The following is a 20231-nucleotide window of genomic DNA, read 5'->3' on the forward strand; positions in this document are numbered from 1 at the left end:
GTGTTTGCTGTGCATGGCGACCCGTGAAGGGGAGGAGAGGATCCTGGTGGTTGAGGGGTCTGACCCTAGCACACCATTTTGTCCTTGAATTCCTGTAGATGGGCAGCCTTTGGGTGGCTCCCCTTGGGTCAGTCAGTGGTCCATTTGGGCTAGAGTTAACCAAGTACCAGTGTTGGAAGTTCTTAACGGGTGTTGTGGACATTGTGTCTGATGCTGGTGTTTGGGTATAGTGCTCATGAAACCCTGGTGTTGCTGCAATGTCTTTGCATGACATTGTAGTGCATCCCCTCATAGGGCTCCATGGTGGGTGGGGTCAGTGGGTACTGAAATTTTCCTTTTTTCCTATGGATCTTCCTAAGAAAAATTTAAATAAGATAGTGAAAAAACAGTCAATAAGTAAATGACCACGTCTTGAAACTCTGAGCAGCAATCTTCAACATCTGTTACACACGTACCTCATTTACTTATATTACATTCTCTTTCAGAAAAAACTTTAGGGCAAATGTCCCCCTTTTTTATTCAGAAGGGACTAGAGGGACTTGCTGGCTCTCCAAAGTCAGAAAAGAAGCTTTGATCTGGAGACATATTGGTTGAAACATTCACATCCCAATCAATGAACTCTTGTTAAATTCAAAGGCAATTGGGGATGTACCTATTGAGGTTGCCCCTCATGCTACCTTGAATTCATCACAAGGAGTTATTGTTGAAAGGGATTTGAAGAACGTCCCCGAGTCAGAGATTCTCGCTGGTCTTTCCACTCGAAGAGTTTCTACAGTGAGGCGCATCTCCACTCGCAAAGATGGAGTTACACTGCCGACAGATATCCTCATTTTGACATTTACATCACCATGTGCACCTGCCACCAAGGCAGGTTATCTAAATTGCAAGGTACGGCCATACATTCCAAACCCTCTCTGTTTCCAATGTCAGAGGTTTGGCCACTCAAAGATGTGATCATTTTCCTATACTTTTGAGAGAGACTGGCCGTGGTCGATGCCACCCTACGCGCATGCCCCGGTGGAAGCTGGATCAGGCAGACTGGTCCACTTTCACTGCTTTCGCAGAACTTGATCCTGCCATTGTGAGTCAGCCATCAATAGATGACTGTGTGGCAGCGGTAACTGACTGTGTTATACAAGCAGCTGCTCAGTGTATTCCTAAAACCTTGACACGTTTTCCACGATATCCTCGTTCGTGGTGGAATCCTGCCTGCCACATAGCACGGAAAGCTCAAAAACGAGCCTAGGATACTTTCCGTAGATATCCCACACTTTTGAACAGCATTGCTTTCCACATGCTTGGTGGGTAAGACGTCAATGCCAGAAGGAATCTTGGATTAAGTTCACAACTATCATATCTTCTACCACCAGTTCCAAGGTCATATGGGACAGGATTTGATAGGTCAGTGGGCACTACAATTCTGTCCTCCTCTCGACCTTACTCTCTGATGGCCAAGAGGTAGCTGATGTCCGGAGCATCAATGATACTCCAGGTGAAAGCTTTTGGCGGGTATCTAGCGCTTCTGCTTGTTCCTCCACTTTCTTGGCCATCAAGACTCGGGCAGAGTGTTCACCTCTTTCCTTTCAAACTGACTATCTCTTTAACTATAATCATCCCTTTTCACTGGTGGAACTGAAAATGGCCCTTTATCGGTCAGGCAGTACATCTGTTGGACCTGATGATGTACACTATGACATGCTGCACTATCTGTCACCTGCTTCTCTTGATATTCTTCTAATTGTTTTTAATTGGATGTGGCAGGAGAATGTTTTTCTTAATGCCTGGTGCCAGGCTATTATCTTACCTTTCTCTAAGCTTGGGAAAGATCCTAAGATTCCTTCATACTACCGGCTAGTTGCTTTGACGAGCTGTCTCTGTAAGACCTTAGAGAGGATGGTTAATGCTCGTCTTGTTTGGTTCCTCAAATCAAACAATCTTCTCTCACCCATCCAGTGTGGGTTCCGACGAGAGTACTCCACCACGGACCACCTAATTGAAACATAAATCAGAGAATCCTTTCTCAAATGACAACATCTTGTATCAATATTCTTTGACATTGAGAAGGCTTATGACACAACATGGAGGTATGGCATTTTGCGAGACCTCCATATATATGGGTTACGTGGCCATTTACCCATGTTTATTAAAAATTTTTTTAATGGAAAGGAGATTCCAAGTTCGTGTGAATTCGACACTTTCTCGTTCTTTTCTACAGGAACTTGGGGTTCCTCAGGGCTGTGTTTTGAGTATCACACTTTTCAGTATAAAGATAAATGTCATCACTGAACAACTCTCTCTCACTGTTGCAAACGGGGTCTATGTTGATGACTTTCACATCTCGTGTCAGCTGACCTTTATACCACATTTAAACCAGCTATGAGTCAAATGCACAAGAGCACTGAACATCCTTCGTGTCCTCTCTACCACCAGTTGGGGAGAGGATCAATGTTCTATGTTAAAGATATATCCTGCTCTTATTCGATCGAAACTCAACTATGGATCAATGGTCTATGGCTCTGCCAGACCCTGAGCCTTAAAGATGCTGGACCCCATTCATCATGAAGGACTTCGACACTGCACTGGGGCTTTCCGCACCTCTCCAGTTCACGTAGAATCTCATGAACCTTCTCTGCACCTTTGCTGTTTGCAACTGTCTTTACTATATTCTTCGAAACTTCGTTCTTTACCAAAGCATCCCACCTAGGGATGTGTTTTTCTTCCTCAGTGGGTCTTACATTTTCAGAACAGACGATCTGCCATTGCTCCTTTTGGCCTTCGCATCCAGGTGTAATTGGATGAATTGGGTCTGTCCTTGGATAACATTGCAGAATCCACTGGTCAGCCCATCCCACCATGGCTTATTACAGTACACAAAGTGACCTTTCTTTAAGTCATCTGAGAAAGGCAGATACTCCCAATTGGAAGTACCATCTTTTATTTATTGAACATCTTTCAAACAATCATTCCATCCCAATTTATACGATTGGTTCCAAATCAGGTAATTCTGTGGGCTCTGCCATGGTTTGTTGCAGTTCGGTGGTTGCACGCAGAATCCTCTCTACAGCTTCTGTGTTCACTGCTGAACTGTACGCCATATCTCTTGCCCTGGATTATATTGAAGCTAAGCAGTACTTCAACTGCACTATTTATACTGACTCACTTAGTTCTTTCCTGGCCCTGGAATCGCTTCATGTTGCTCACACTCTGTTCTTGCTGATATTCAAAACCGACTGGCCATTACTCATTGGTCACAGTTTTTTAACTCATCATTTTCTTTTATCTGGAACTGTTGCATCAGTGTGTAGTTTGTGTAACACTCAAATCACTGTAAGCAACATTTTACTTTCTTGCCATTGTTACGTCTCTCAACGACGGCACTATTTTAAACATGTTCTGTCCCAGGGTTTGTCCGTAACATTGGACAGTGTTATTGGTGACAGTGACACTGTCCACCTTGATAAAGTTTTTAGTTTTTTAATGGCCATTAATGTTTTTAATCTCATTTAAGTGTTTGATATTTATTCATTACACCTTTTTAATTGTGGTTCCCTTTTAAGAGTCTCAGTCTCTCTAGTTCAATTTGAAATTGGAGAATGGCCAGAACATTAAATAATTCGACACCAGGACTGGAAAGGCCAACTTCAGATGACTAACGCTGCTGTTTGAACTGTTTGTTTGAACTACCCGTTAGTCGTCCTGGTGAGTTATTACGATTTTGCTACATGTCAATTTAAACTTTTATTACTTTACTTTTTGATAATGGCTGTCATGACACATAACCTGGAACCAGGACTGGAAAGGCTGCCAACTTCAGGTGACTGATGGTGGTTTTTTGTACTTACCTGTTAGTCTTCCTGGCGGGTTATGATCATTACCATTTTGCTAGAGTAAGTCCTTTACAACTTTTCTTACTCTGCTTTCTCTCTTAACATTGTAGACAAGGTGTCAACATTGGTTTTATGCTTTTTCTGTTTTTCATTGTTGTTTTGTTTTACCTTCATTTCCTTTTATGTATTTTACTACATTTAATTTATCTTTTTACTGGACGTTTGCAGATAGCCTAGCTGCTTTGTGCCATAAAACACTAAATTAACCAACCAACCAATTCTTGTTATGTCCAGTTATTAAACCTTAAATAGGAGTACAGACAGTGTGAAGAACAGTGTATAGTTGAACAAAACAGAAAGAATGCTTTCTGTAAAAATGTATCGACTGTCGATAAGTTACCTGCTGGCACATTTTGGGATTTATGAATGTCTAATTATTTTTAAAGGAACCATTTCTTCAAGAAAAAAAATTAATGTTCCATTTCTTTGCAGTTGATGCGTAATCTTTTGGGAACTCACCTTGGGCATGGAACAATTTGTACCATGTGTAAGATACTACAGGACCGGTAAGTCAAAGAATTATTTTTAACAACATGAACCTTGTTATGTTGGTAACACCACAACTACTTGGTTCTGAAACTGTAAGGATATAACATTTACTGCTATTATAGTGGATGAAACAGTTTGAAACTTGACAAGAATGTTCCTAAAATTATGTATTTTTGGAAAAATCAATTATTTTTTATTTTGTCTACTATTTGCTGTAACAGTTTCATTATTTCATGTACTTGTTTGCACTTGGACTCTGAATAGCTCACCTGCAAGCTGATTTTTATTTGAAGTATAAATATAATATTTTTACCTTAATGTTTTTACATTTCATTTGCTTAATTTCTAGAATCTCGTAAATGAATTAAGGTTTTCCTATTTTATTTTTCTATTTTTTCTATTATATTACTATTATCAACATACACTGAAAAAAAATGTTTAATATCAGCAAATTAAAATACATACATTATTTCAACTCTGTAGAAATCCACAAGAATAGTTGTATTCTTCTTGTATGAGTAATTTCACTTCACCTATTCATTTATTCTTTATTTTCAATTTTCCTTTCTAATTCTGTATTTTATCATTTTTGTTGATACATGAACTGATGCTCATGGGCAGTTATGATGGTACTTCATGTACTCTCTCTCTCCATATAGAAATGAGATGGCACTTTTACAAACCATCTTGTTTATAACTTTCATAATCCAAGAAGCAAGTTGAACTTGTAAAAATCCTTAAACCATTCAAATTTGTTCAATTAAAACACACTTAATACATAACTAACTAGAATATAAAAGTAAAACCTAAACAAAAATTAACTGTCTTTTTAACTGTAGTATATTTAGGTAAGAAACCAAATGCTGCAGTTGATCTAGTATAATACAAACAGTACTCACATTTACTTTAACACAAAAACTGTGTGCCAATTTGAAATTAACAATTAATGTAATATGGTGTCAACTGATCCCTTTCAAACGACTAAATACATTTGTATCGAATAACTACATATACATTGTAAATCTTAAGGCAAAGTATAGAAGTTGAGCATGGCACCTGTTAACAGTTTAAATATTTATATATGCTTCACAAACAAAGTAGTTACAGTACCACGTGTCTAATAGGTGAGACACGTTTACTTAGCATCCACACATTTGCATACATTGCCAACTTATGTGGCTAAGACTAAACTGCGACTGAATATTTTATTTTTGATAGTACTTTGATCATGTGACTCAAACTGCAGCCTGAAGGTTCGTTTTGAAACAAATTAATTGAAACTTGTGTAACATAAACATTAAAATTATAATATACATTACAGCATTAATTTCTTTCATATATATAGTTAGTAAAGTGCTTTAAAGGTGAATTTTACAGAAAAAAGAAAACTTTGTAGTCAAATGAACTACTCATACTGATTGATTTTGCAGGTTCACATTTTTTAAAAAAATATGTGCCAATAAATGAAAATAGAACTTGGTGCAGAAAGAGCCCTTTCTGAGGGGCAATCCGAACATTTTAGTTTTTACGTTTCCCGCTAGGAAGGGTACTGTGATGTAATAGTTGCCAAACAAACTGCCAATGCCAGTGCGTTGAATGTAAATAAACATGGCCAGTGTATACGGAGAAACGGAGGCGGAGTCTGTTTTGACTTTGTGTTCTGAACAGTGTCAAGTAGCACCATATCAATTCAAACCTACTCTGAATGAACCTAGAACAGTTACTTTTGATACAGATCTGACAAGGTCTAGTGATGAGGACAGTTCTACGAGTGAGAGTAGCAGAACTGTGAGTGATATTGATAGCGCCCAGGCCGGTTGCGAGTCGGTCATACCTCTAGTGGAAGAATGGTAAGCCTAAGTTATGACAACAAATATGGTCTGTATTATTTCACGTGTAATTTTAGCATCTTGAAACCTGTCTGGTGTTTATAAATTATTGGTATCACAGACTGGGTTTTATTTGTTTATACTTTGCCGACTATGGTAACTAATACTCGGTCCTTCCACAATCATTGTACCGGGTATTTATGACTCGTAACAAAATGATTTTCAATTACACGTCATAAATATGTCTATAAAATCAAACTAGATGTAGCAGTCTGAATAATTAATTTATCTTGAAATGTTAAATTTGAAAAATGGAATTCTTCAAACTTTTCTATATTTAAAAATGATACAAAAACATCTTCAGAATGATCTGCCAGCTTTTAAACTTGGATTATACTCTATTTGGGATAGATTTGTCCACTACTAGGAAATCAAGGTTTCACTGACTTTCAGGTGCCACAAATGCAAAACACACTCTTGAGTGTGAAATGTGTATGTCTAGTTACATTCTTCAAAAACTTGTACTTTTTAAATTATTATATAATACTAGTTATTGTTTATCGCTTTATACTGCACACATACTTCTAAGTTTGTTCTTTTTGTGATGGCAAGGGATGGCTTCAGAGGGGTGGAACCTGTGCACTGCAGGCTGAGATCAGTCCTCAGCTCTACACGAGGAAAGATGGTGGGGACGATCCTGTCTACTGCCGATGGTTTTTTCAGTCTCAACCTGCCTGACTTGAAACCCACGGAATTCGAAACAGTGGGATCTGACACAAAACATGAGCGTTCAAAGTGATCTCAACAAAGCTTTGGATGGTGTGAAGGAGTCCAGTTCTTCCTATTGACCATCCGCACCAACTGTCGCCACCTTGCCGATTCCTTCTCCTTGCACGGAAATGAAAAGAAGCTTTTGCCCCATGCCAAACCGTTTTTACAACCATAAGCAACAGAGTAAACCATGTTATCATAAAACAAACATAAAGTAGCAATATCAAGACAAAAAATAGGGTCACAAAGTATGTAATCCAAAAAAAGCACCGATAGATTTACATAAAACACCAGCACTGAAAGGAACAAAATGGTCAGTGCGCAACGAAGCGAGTTTGGCAACTATTACGTCATAGTTGTAAAACGTCTCGGAAACAGCTGAATGACCGAGAGGAACTTGAGTTCGAGGACCTGCATATTTTGTTTCGTTTTTTTACTCAAAAACTAAAGTGTTTAGAAATATGGTAACCACACAGGAATTATACCTAACCAAAGTGTAGTTTCTAAGGCAATTATTAAATGTGTTGAAAATTCACCTTTAAATAATGAATGTAAAACAGTACCTATGTAGAAAGAAATTTGAAAAAATTTGCTCGGTGCTAAAAGGTTCAGTAAGAATTTTTTTATATTAGAAATAGAAAAAAATCAAAATTAAATATTTTATTTATCTGAAACTACATTCATTTAGAAATAATCATGCCAAAATGGTTTTATTTGTTTGATATGAAATATGGTGATAGTGACATTAGGTGCTATGAAACATAACACACAATTAGAAAAGTATTAGGTGTACAGTGGTAATGCATTAATTTTCTCCTAATTTGACAGATTTATTGTATTATTTTCTCACAAAATGTATCCATTTCTAGTGTTCAGCAGACTTGTTAGTGACATCTTAACATGTGAAACATGCTATGCATTTTGGGACTGTGGATATACCGGAAGAACAATGGTCAAATCTTCTGTTTGATAGGCAACACTAAAACTAATAATTGGTGCTATTGACTGACTGTTTTCTTTCCAGTATATAATGGAAGGCTATGCTCTTCTAGACTTTTGTTTTACATTGTACAAAAATTTTGAAATAAACCTTTCATGAGTAATTTATTTAAAACTATTTCATTTGACTCTTTCTGATCATAGGTCCCACTGTTTAGTGAATTTGGGTTATTCTATTTACAATTATAATAACCATTTCTTTCCACGTTTTACTTGTGCAGTTAAACTGGTTCTTTGGATAAACGTTTTTCTGTGTATTTAAGGATTGAATTAAGTTTTACAGAAACATTATTTATCTGAAGACAAATTAAGTTATTTGAGAAGAAATAAATTTTAATTTTTACCTTCTTTTAATAGACAAAACCAGATGAATCATGGTCTTTTGCGAGGTGCAGTCTTTTTTATTGGGATGTCACTGTGGGGGACTAAGAAGGTGCCATCACTGAAGCACACACCCACAGCAGTCCTTCCCAGCTTTCTAAAGGTGTGTGGGTCATGACTTTATATATCTGTGAATGTTTTAATGGCATGTTGTGAAAGACTATCTAATATAGTCACATGTCCTTCAAAACCTGAAGAGGACTCATCAGGATGACTTGTGACTGTTGATGGGAGGGTGAAGAAAGAAGGGTTTTTTTATTTTCAACTATGTCAGATTATAACCAACCAACATACACCAGTAAGGGAGAAGATGCGGCCAACTAGGTTCCATTCCTAACTGTCATGCCATTAAATACGATGCAATTCCTCTTGTTCTGGGAAGTTAAATTCAGTACAATAAATGTATTGTTGTTTTAGATGCTTTAGGAACATCAGTCTGTCTGGAAGTGTTGCTTCTAGTAGTACTGTAAAAATACTAGGTAAGAAGCACAGTTGAGATTGTAGTTTCTGGTAATACTGTAAAAATGATTATAGGTAAGAACCATAAAATCAGACAAGCTCTCCATTAAGACTTCAGGTGCGTGAGAGGCATCCCATGTTTCAGGATGGCTTGTCTTGGTAGTAAATATATATTGATAAGATCAAATAAGTTCTATTTTTAATACTGTTGTATGTTTTTATTTTGATATAAGCAATATTATGGTTGATTAAGTTAGTATTAAAACTAAAGAAAAGCCATAAAAACTAGTGTTTGTGTATTCATAGGATATTCCAGTGTAAATTGCTTGTTTCATCTGTTACAGAAAGTCTAAGTATAATATTGGTTTATTAAATAATTTGTTTCCTAGAGCTTTCCAAGATATTACCAAAAGTCATCTATTGTTTTAATTGTTTTTCCCATCTTTAATAAAAATGTATATTTAATTAAACTTTGTGAACCTGACGATGACCGAAGAAGGTTGAAACGTTGTTCGCTTCTCTACGTAAAAAATTTTCTCAACCCAAATGAGCCGTTTTTACATATATATTAATTGAAATTTATTTTCATTCTTTATTTTTCTCCTTCCTCTGGGACTTAAAACTTTTTTTTATCCTTAATCAGTTTATTTTAGTGTTATGTTTTGCATAATGTGGAATTAAATTATACTTATAACAAAAAAACAGTTTCATTGTGTGAGAAACTGTCCTTGAAATGTTTCAGTATATTGCACTAAACATTGTCAACTCTTATAGCAACATTGTCAAAAGTTTATTTTAAGTTAGAAAAATTGCTGTTTCATTCTGTGATTTCACAATGTTTCACAGGCTCTTGATTGTGAACACAATGTTGTTGCTTATGAGGTAGTGTTGGCCATTCATCGTTTAGTCCAAAAGTACAACAGCGATCTTCATGTGGTTTCCTGGAATCTCATCTTAAACATAATAGAAAAACTTGCAGCTCTCCCAGAGGTAAGATAAAGAAACTTATTTTCATATTACATATGCTGTAATTACATTTGCTGGTACACAAGCTTTCTTATGTAAAATCAAGCATGATATTAAGTGTACAGTAATTAGGTTTGTGTGATAGTTTCTCATTTCACCTAAAACAAACAGGTCACTAATAACAAAAGATATGGACACAAGAGAAATTGATGTTGGTAATTTGTAAAGTTGTGATTTAAGGAAAGTTAAACCTGATATAAAACATCAAGTTATCAGTATTATGTGTTAAGAATGTTTCATTTTAACCTAAGTAACAAAGATGATTTAAAATTTTAAAGGCAGTTGTGTTGATGGATGAACCATATTACCCTAAATCTTTCCATTACCATTTGGGTAAAAAAATAGGACTTTCATGGAACATCTTGCAGAAACCAATAATAGTAATACATACATGAAAATAGTGTTTCAACAACTTTTCTATTGTTTTAGAGTAGAAGTGAAATATTTTAAGTAAATTGTAAACTATTAATTAGAACTGCATTCAATGAACAACCTCAAATGTATCAGAAGAGAGAACATAATTGGACATAATTCTAATGCTACTTCATATTGATGAGACAGCTCAGGTTTTCAATAGTTATAAATCCACACATTAAGTAAATGATGTCAGATAATCTTGAGTGTAATTTTAATCCAGACATATTTTTAAAATTGCCACAGTTAATGTAAAATCTATACCAACTGTTCATTAAAGTAAGTTATTACATATATGTACATTTCTATGTTATTGTTGTTGTTATTTAGGTTTCAAGGCCTAGCTTCCCACCCTCCAACTGTGTCACAACTCTACACAACTTGATAAGTACAGTGGAGCAGCTTCATGAATCTGGTAGCTTTAATGGCTCAGTTGAGAGGTTATTTGACATTGTGGAAAAATGCTCTATGTCACGGCCAGTAAGTTTTGGTTCATAGTAGTATTTAAATAAATACCATATGCATGGTCCCATGCTGGTATAACAGTATGTCTATAGATTTATAACGCTAAAATCAGGGGTTCGATTTCCCTCGGTGGACTCAGCAGATGGCTCAAAGTGGCTTTGCTATAAGAAAACACACACACTTATGTGCATGAGTGAGGAGTTCAAAGTGAGCCTACCTAGTTCTTGTTCAGATATTAGGGATACTAAAAGAAAAATTGTTTTTTTTATACAATAAATTAGTATTTTTCAGTCAATTACATAATTTTGATTATTATTAATGGTACTGTGCCATCTTTCAGTTCCTTAGTAATAGAAGGAAGCTTACATTGAGACAGAGAAGTTTGATACCGTCAATATTTCTGAAGGTTTTGTCACTGAAAATGGTTTATAGATCTTTAATGCTTTATTCAAATGATAATTTGAAGGTACAACCTGGTGAGAGTATGAAGGTTGAGGCAGGACTGTTTAATCAGAATTTCCTATCTTGTTCTGGGTCATGCTGCAGAATGAACCCTTTTCTTTTGATCACTGCTGGGCATTTTTCAGTGAGAGCCCATTGCAAATGGTCTAATTGTGGACAATAAATGTCTGCCATTATAGTCTGATTTGATTTTAATAGCTCAGGATGAATTATGCTAATTCTGTCCTACCCAAATGAACAACAGGGCCGGGTGGGTGTAGACCTGGTTGTTTTGTTAGAAATGGGTTCAGGCCAGGGCTAAGCCACTGATTCTTGTGTTTTGTGTTGAATATATAATTAAGAAACCATTTGTCATCTCCTGTAACAATCTGATGAAGTAATGGTTCTTCCTCATGTCTGCTTAAAAATTAATTTAAAATTGTTATTAGTTGGACTTTGTTGTCCTCTGACAGTTTGTGTGGTATTCAAACTCATTCTCTGTTGAACTTTATTTGTTTAAGGTGTTTTTAATGCTAGACCAAGAAGTTTTTCTGACAATTGTAGGGTGGTTTGATGAGAGTGTTTCAATCTCTGACCTCAGAATTCGTTGTCCAGCTCTATTGGTCTCTGTAAACAACGGCAGTCTGAGAGATTAAAATCAACTGATCTAAACATTCTCAACCACTCTTGGCACTTGTTAACACTCAAATGTTTTTGGTTATTTCCATTGTCTTGTTACCTTTATGAAATTTGTCGATCATGCAGTGTAAAACATAATTCTTGTTAAGAATGTGATCTGTTATTTTACCTGATTAGAGAAAAACTGTTTTTATTAACAGAAAATTGATGAAGAAGGAAGATTCTCTTGTTTGTTAAATCAAATTCACAAGAAAAGAAATGAAAACATCTAACTAGAGATGTTTAAATTTAAGATAATAGAAACTACATTACTTTCCAGTACCCCTAATACCATTCTAACCTACTCTGTTGCTCTAAACTGCTGATGACATAACAGGTTGCATTAAAGTAGAGAAAATGGTGTTGACTACAAGCTTGACATATCTTGTACAAATACTGTTATAACACTTAATGTTTTATATACAGGGGACGTGTGCTGTTTGACTACAAGCTTGACATATCTTGTGTACAAATACTGTTATAACACTTAATGTTTTATATACAGGGGACGTGTGCTGTTTGACTACAAGCTTTACATATCTTGTACAAATACTGTTATAACACTTAATGTTTTATATACAGGGGACGTGTGCTGTTTGACTACAAGCTTGACATATCTTGTGTACAAATACTGTTATAACACTTAATGTTTTATATACAGGGGACGTGTGCTGTTTGACTACAAGCTTGACATATCTTGTACAAATACTGTTATAACACTTAATGTTTTATATACAGGGGACGTGTGCTGTTTGACTACAAGCTTGACATATCTTGTGTACAAATACTGTTATAACACTTAATGTTTTATATACAGGGGACGTGTGCTGTTTGACTACAAGCTTTACATATCTTGTGTAGAAATACTGTTATAACACCTAATGTTTTATATACAGGGGACACGTGTTGACATATCTTGTGTATAAATACTTTTATAACACTTGATGTTTTATATACAGGGGACACATGGTGTTGACTACAAGCTTCACATATCTTGTGTACAAATACGTAAATTCATGATTATAGTGAGTGTTACTTCAATACACTGATTCCATGCCCATTGAGTTGAAATAATTTTGGAAACTTTCAGGCAGTTTTCATAATGCCATAGTTATATCGTCCTGATGATACTATGTGAACAACAGTGTTAGATATCCATGTTTTTCTGGATTCAGCTTTAATAACGTTGCTGTCGTGTCTAATGATGGAACATGAGCAATCTTAGAACTATACATACAATACTGGGTCTTATAGATCATTTTATGTAATTGGAAATTGTAAAACCATTCTGGATAGAGTTCAATTCAGTTTATTAACTACTGTTCTTGTTTAGTGGCAATGGGTAGTTCAATACAGAAGTGATTTCATTACTGTTGGTAGCAAATTTAATTAATACTTTATAATTTCTGCTTGGTGTTTTTCCCTACAGGTTTAACTTTCAAGTAGGAATGGATCAATACTCTGTTAACTAGTCAAAGCTTTGTGCTTTCTTTGTTTTCTATGACATTAAATACTTTTAATTGTTAAAGGAACCTTCTGTCTTGCGTCTGGTTCAGTACAGAGCTCAGGAGATCTATCCAACCAAAGAACAGTGGATTCCTTCTCTCAATCTTTTAATGGAAAAGTTTTTTAAGTGAGTTTGCAAGTTTTACTTTCATTGTTTTCCTAAAAGTTCTTTAAATATTTTTGTAAAAGAGTCTGATGATAAAGATTACTTAGTTATAATTTCAGTCAACAGCCATGTTGGTGTTAGCTCTTTCACTGTGAACTTGATTGAATTGTAGTATCTTATGTATTTATATAAAATTCATTTTCAATTGTTTTTTCAAAAAATTGCACAAAGAAAACCTGAAAAATTAGGTATGCCTAGGCACTGTACAAATGATAATTATTTAATACACGATTATAGTTACATAATTGATTGTTTTACTTGTAAAGTCTTTCTACCAGTTACTTCTCGTAATGAATCAGTTTATCTTCTCTATTCAACTTGCACTCCACTTTTTACACATTTTTCTACAGACACGAGACAAGAACGGCAGTCAGGGTTAGAGTCTTACATGTTTTGTCATATCTTCTCCGCACACAAAGATATATCTATGAGGTAAGTATTCAAAATGCTTGCCTTTCATCTGAATTTATCTTGTATTTCGAAAATGTACAACTGGAAAAAATCATAAACAATTTGTTTTTGTTTCTAAGTGAAACGGTTTGTAAAATATTTTAATATACAATATAATATTAAGTATATGTGAAAGTAAATTGCTTTCAAAAAAACGTTTATAATTAGTCACTTTCAGTGAAACACTTTAGCTATAAATATTAACTTGAGATTTATTTTTTTGTAATTCATTTTCAACTGGTGAGGATAACTATAGGGTGATAGTAAATCACATGGAATTTCATATTTTTACAGCATTCTTTACTCATTTTCCTTTTGTGTGTTTATTGTGGAATCATTCTGTCTACACTTAAATGTATTGAACTAGCATATGTAATGAACATGGAAATACAAAACTGTTTTTATTTGCACATAATTAAGGAGGAACTAGTGGACCAAGCTATTCTTCAACATCTGGGCCACCTGGAGACTGACCATGACATTACAACAAAGAACGTTGCTGTTCAGTTACTCGTAGACTTTGCTCAGGACAGCTGCAGTAAAAGATGTCTGGATGTGCTGGAAATTCTTGAAAAAGTACAGTTTTTATATTACTGTGTATTTTTATATTAGTGTGGAAATAGCATGAGTTGTATGGTTAAATAAGAAATTGAATTATTGGAGAAAAAATTGGAGATACTTGTGTTAGAGGTAAAGAAAATCTTGTATAGTCATATGTTTTTCCTGCAAAATTGTGTCACTTGTGAATCTGTAGTTTTATTTTGTCGTCCATAGGAGACCAGTTTTATGAGATTTGAGTATTATTCACAGAAATGATGTGATTTAATAAGTTTGTTTTTGAAAGTTTGGGTGTTTTAAACTATAAATACTCAACACTTGTGCTAAAACACACTAACTTTATTGGTGTTTCATGCTACATGTTAAACATGAATGCTATTAGAGCATGATCTTTGTCTTGTTTAGATGTTACTGTGTCTATAGCTTCAATACTAAAACAAATAATTGTTGTTTATCTCAGGTTATAAGCAAACCTTTCGAACAGAGCCTCTCTGGTAAGGAATGTGCAGACACCGTTCATATTGTAAACGAAGATGAAGTCATCGATATAAAAACAGCTGTTTCTGGTCTTGTGGAAGTTTTTAAGGTAAAATTCTGTTGAAGTTGGAATGTGCACACATGCTGCACTTTTTATAGCATTATGCTTTATTCACCTGCAATATTGAATGTCCCCTGCTGGGACACTGCTAAGTTTACAGATTTACAATGCTAAAATCAGAGGTTCGATTTCTCTCAGTGGACACAGCAGATAGCTCAATGTGGCTTTGCTATAAGAAAACACACACACTCGATAGTAGACACTAAATCACACCTCGTTGCAGCTGCCAGAGCTTAGCAATTCAATCAATAACTTGTGAACGCTGATTTCGTGTATTGGTCTCGTGTAAACTAATTGATTAATTGCAAATGGTGTTTTTGATTGTTACAATAGTTGATTAATCAGTTATTATTAAATCAGTTGTATAGAAATAATATGCTAATCAAATTTAGTGTATCCAAGTATTACTGTCTTTGTTTGTTCCAATTATCCGTGTAAGTGAAACATTACAATCAAACGTGCTTGACTTGTCTATCTGCCACTGTCACTGAATTTTAACTGCTCAATAGAGAGAAGACAATTGTGTGGTAGCATTACCTGTCACCTCCTCTGCTTGAAAGTAGCATGGTTATAAAATTCTGGATAAAATCTAATATATGGTAAGTATATTTGAGTATAACATTTACTAAGAGTGAATGAAATGCTGTACAGATATTCTGGAACTGTTTTTCCTGATGAATCAGTGTGAAGTTTGTGAATATACACATTGTTAAAACATGGAGTTTGATTCCTCATGGTGGACAGGATGCAGATATCTGATTATAAAGTAATAATAGTTTTAGACTTATTACAGAAAAAGGGTGGTAGTGGTGGTACACTAATATTACTAATAATAGTAGCAGGAATTTTTATTAAAGACATAACTATGTGGACTTTTCCTCCCTTTTTTTTTTTACTGATGGATACCATTTTTGGTATCAGTTCATGTTGTGTAAAAGTTATGATAAATTATGTAAGAGTAACATAATTCTTTCAGAAGTAAATAATGGATCAGTAATATAGCCCTTACAGGATTGGTTATTTGGATGGCTGTTGAAAATGTTTTTATTAATAAACTTGACACCCAGATGAACTTCATGTAGTACCTCACAACATTGGTAACTTAGAATAATCAAAGAAGCTCAGAATACACTTAAACTAAAGTCTAGAAACTAGCAATATATGGAACCATATTCTACAGAAACTTAAGAACAAAAAATTCAAACCTTCCCAGTAAACATGTATCCATTCACAGTTTAGAGAACCTTCTGTGAGGTCCATGCTATTATCTTGACATCTCTGATCAGTTCACAGATAGACTTGGTGAAAGACTCGACATAGAACCCAGAAAAACAGCAAGAGAAATTTATAGAAAAATCAGTCCATATATTTATATACAAGCCCAATGCACAAATATACTTTAAAATAATGAGATATCTTTTGGATAACAGCTCGGCATGGCCAGGTGGGCTAAGGCGTTCGACTCATAATCTGAGGATCAGGGGTTCGAATCCCAGTTGCACCAAACTTGCTCACCCTTTCAGCTGTGGAGGTATTATAATGTTACAGTCAATCCCACTATTCATTGGTAAACGAATAGCTCAACAGTTGGCGATGGGTGGTAATGACTAGCTGCCTTCCCTCTAGTCTTACACTGCTAAATTAGGGAATGGCTGGTACAGATAGCCCTTGAGTAGCTTTGCATGAAATTCAAAAACAAACAAACAAACTATTGCATAACTTTGGATCAAAATGACTTTTGGGTTTTGCTGTAAGTATTGTATAACTTCATAATAAAGTTGATTATTTGTGGTTAAAGATGCAGCTGTGGAATAATTGTGTCTGTAATTTTAGATTAAAATAAGTATGTAATTTGTAAACTGTATGTACTTGTGAAAAAAAAATTGATGTTGCAGATGAAACCATATTAACAAATAATTTTACTTTCATGTTAGAAGAAACTACACTGTCTTCCATCATCACATGCTGTTTATGCTTACCAGTTATTGATCAATCACCTGAAAGTTCATTACAGTGGTCCTGTAGCAGTTGAACAAACCAGTCGAATACGGAAAGTGGTGAGTCCCTCAAGAGAATACCAGTTAAGATATATATAAAAAATCTATTAGTTGAAATGTGTTGCAGAGAGGTTTTGATTATATTTGTTAAGTTCAAAGGAGGCATTCATTTCTAACCTTTTCTAGGCACAATTTATGTAACACTTATAAATTGAAGTATAATGTGTTACAACTGCTCACATTTTTCCTTATCCTAATGACTTCTCTGTGGTAGCTGGAAACTATTAGTTCAGTACAAATAATATATAGTTTCATATTGTAACTATTTTACAATAGAGGGTTAAAAGTTGGCTGTTTCGGTATTGGTAACATGGTTTCATATCGTAACCAGTTTAATGTAGGAGATCTAAAAGCTGGTACAGGCTCTACATGGTTTCACATAATTGTTTTTTTTCTGTTCAGGAGAAATTTAGAAAATTAACAAACACTGATATTTACTTTGAAAACTGAAAACCAAAAATCAAATATTTTTAATACAAAATTAGGTAAATAAACCTGTATACAGTATATTTTGTTTTCCTTCTGAAGCTGATTTTTTAAATATGTAAAAAATATATTTCCTAAAACCCTAATTCAGTGAGAGATTTTTCCTCAAAGAAGGATGCATCCATTCATGTAAATTGTTTTCTTTACTGTGCACCCATGTTCATATTTTTAACACCTTCCCACCTTAATATAAAATTGTTTAAATAATGCATTACATGAAATGGCACCTTTCTTTTTTAACTAGTATGTAGTTAGACTAATACTGGAATTCATGTGTATTGAATTTTCTGAAATAGTGAATATTCTGTGTTTGCATAAATCTGTTCCATCAATTATAAATGTAGAATTGTTTTAATTCTCTGTTCTTTAGATATATTAGCCTCATAGACACTTCTGTTTTTTTAAAACAGATTTTTGAATTCCTACTAAAGTTACGCTGCAATGCTCTAGGGCAAGTAGGGATTGCCAACAGTGAGAACCAAATATACTACAGTCCATACCTTCTAAGAAACCACACGTGAGTGCACAGACAGATGGAAGGTCTTTACGACCATTTTCTCTGTGTATTCTTTATTTTTGTTTGCTTTACCGATAGTTTTATTTTTTGTAATAAAAGAAACTTGGTTATGAACAGGAAATAATTTTAAAATCGTGTTCTATTATCAGCTCAGCAAAGTTGAATTATATGATTAAATATTATTGGAATTATTTGAACTGATTGCTCAAAGTTGTGTTCAAGCACCAGAGAGGTAGATGTTATATATACTGAAGATATGTATTAAAACTTATAACCAATAAATGTAAATAAAATAATTGATAGGGTATTTGAATTTAAAACTTTATGGGAAGATTTTGTTATTGCTGTTATATCTGTTAATAATTTTTGCTTTTGATTGTCAGCATACTTCATTACACATCTAAATGATTTACAAAGAAAAGTTACAAATAAATAAACAAACTTTTAATTGAAGAAAATTTTCTCTCATCTCGTACTGATATTTTCTGGTCATCGATAGACTTTATCAAAAAGGACTTCTGTGTATAAGTTAGTGCATGTCGTTCTCTACAGTGACTCTGGTACTGAGCATGTTACACATGGGAATTTAAGCCCCCCGCCACATTCTCTGTCACCTGCTGCTCACCCCACTAGCATCATTTCGTATATGCCGTTAGACCTTGCTTTGAAGGCTGTTGTCACTTGTCTCAAACAGGTACCCATTGTCCGTATTAATTTTAGCATGATTTGTAAATAGTAAGTTTTGAAACAATCAGTAATAGTTAGTAACTTAGAAATAGATAAGTTTAAATGTAATATTTTGAGAGTGGTGAACATGTAGTCACATAACTCTGAAATTGTTTGATGTAGTTGTTAAAAAAAAGCAAATATTACAAACTTCATACTGGTTTGTGAAGTTATATGTTGCATAACAGAAGCCTGAACTACATTAAAAACCTAGGTTTAGAAGTTTAGTTGAAACTGTATTTTTATTTGACTACAGGAAACTGACTGGGGTGTTTTAAAGTTAGTACTACAACAACTACCACACTTTTTACAAAATAAAGCCATTGTTCTCTGTGGAAAAGGAAGCATCAGGTCTCTGTGCCTAAGTCTGTGTATCATGGTAAGTATTTCTTTGTTTGGTCTGCTAATTCCGGACTTGTAATTAATGTAGAGCATATCAGATTTTTATACACTTGTCAGAGTCTTGTCTGCACTTTTGTTTCTTTATTTCATGTGGACCTGTGTGTTTTGAAGTTAATAGTACAGGTCTTTTAAACAATGTGGCTGACAAAATAAAGGATGCTCACAAAAGTACTCATAACAGACATGAAAAGTGATGGAATTTCTTAAAATCTTGAAATTTAAATGGAAACAAATATATTAATGTCATTGTAGGTTTCACAAAAGTATTAGACTTAGGAATACTTGACCCTCTCTTTGATGTATTCTTATATCTAGTTTCACCTACTTGATTGGATGCTTTTGTGTTCAATTATATAAAGCTGTTAAAAATTGTGTTGTAATGGATGTCACCTATTTGTGTATATATATATATATATATATATATATATATAAATGCGTTATTCAACAATAAGAGAGTTCCCTGCTGGGACAGTTGGAAGTCTTCAGATTTATGATGCTAAACTCAGGGAGTTTGATTCCCTTTAGTGGGCACAGCAGATAGCCTGATGTGGCTTTGCTATAAGAAAACAAACAAAATAGAGGTATTTGTGTGTGTACATATAAAGGTGTAGTTTTATAATGGTTAGTGTGTTTGTTTTTCAGCTTTCTTTAATTATGACATTTTCTAAGTTATTGAGTCTGATTGTTGATGTTATGAGCTACTTGAATGTAATCTTGTGTTATTCTTGTGTCATATAATTAATTCTGAGTTAGTTGCGTGCGATCTTGGTATTACCAAGTTCTTATGAGACTTAACAGAGAAACCACACATACTTCTGTGTGGTGCACTATTTAAAAATCATAACATTTGTGACATTGTTCTATTTTTTTAACAAATTCTGAAACTTTAAAAGACTATTGTTTGCTTCAACTATCCTGTGAGTTTG

The 20231-nt window shown here is 34.4% G+C and overlaps 1 protein-coding gene across 10 annotated transcripts in view; it reads left to right on the forward strand.

Annotated features, from left to right (window-relative positions):
- The window catches only part of gig (TSC complex subunit tuberin), an 82176-nt gene that overhangs the window by 24381 nt on the left and 37564 nt on the right, over positions 1–20231 (forward strand). For 9 of the 10 annotated variants that reach the window (XM_076489270.1, XM_076489261.1, XM_076489262.1 and 6 more), the window contains exons 10-21: positions 4320–4393; positions 8333–8459; positions 9662–9805; positions 10586–10735; positions 13369–13472; positions 13862–13943; positions 14382–14537; positions 14980–15105; positions 17052–17174; positions 18071–18177; positions 18730–18871; positions 19160–19282. In XM_076489270.1, the coding sequence (XP_076345385.1) occupies positions 4320–4393; positions 8333–8459; positions 9662–9805; positions 10586–10735; positions 13369–13472; positions 13862–13943; positions 14382–14537; positions 14980–15105; positions 17052–17174; positions 18071–18177; positions 18730–18871; positions 19160–19282 (1458 nt within the window). The remainder of the gene's footprint in view (positions 1–4319; positions 4394–8332; positions 8460–9661; positions 9806–10585; positions 10736–13368; positions 13473–13861; positions 13944–14381; positions 14538–14979; positions 15106–17051; positions 17175–18070; positions 18178–18729; positions 18872–19159; positions 19283–20231) is intronic. The other variant, XM_076489264.1, reaches the window with a different exon arrangement.

Source organism: Tachypleus tridentatus, chromosome 2 (assembly GCF_004210375.1).
Source record: "Tachypleus tridentatus isolate NWPU-2018 chromosome 2, ASM421037v1, whole genome shotgun sequence".
Taxonomy (NCBI): Eukaryota; Metazoa; Arthropoda; class Merostomata; order Xiphosura; family Limulidae; genus Tachypleus; species Tachypleus tridentatus.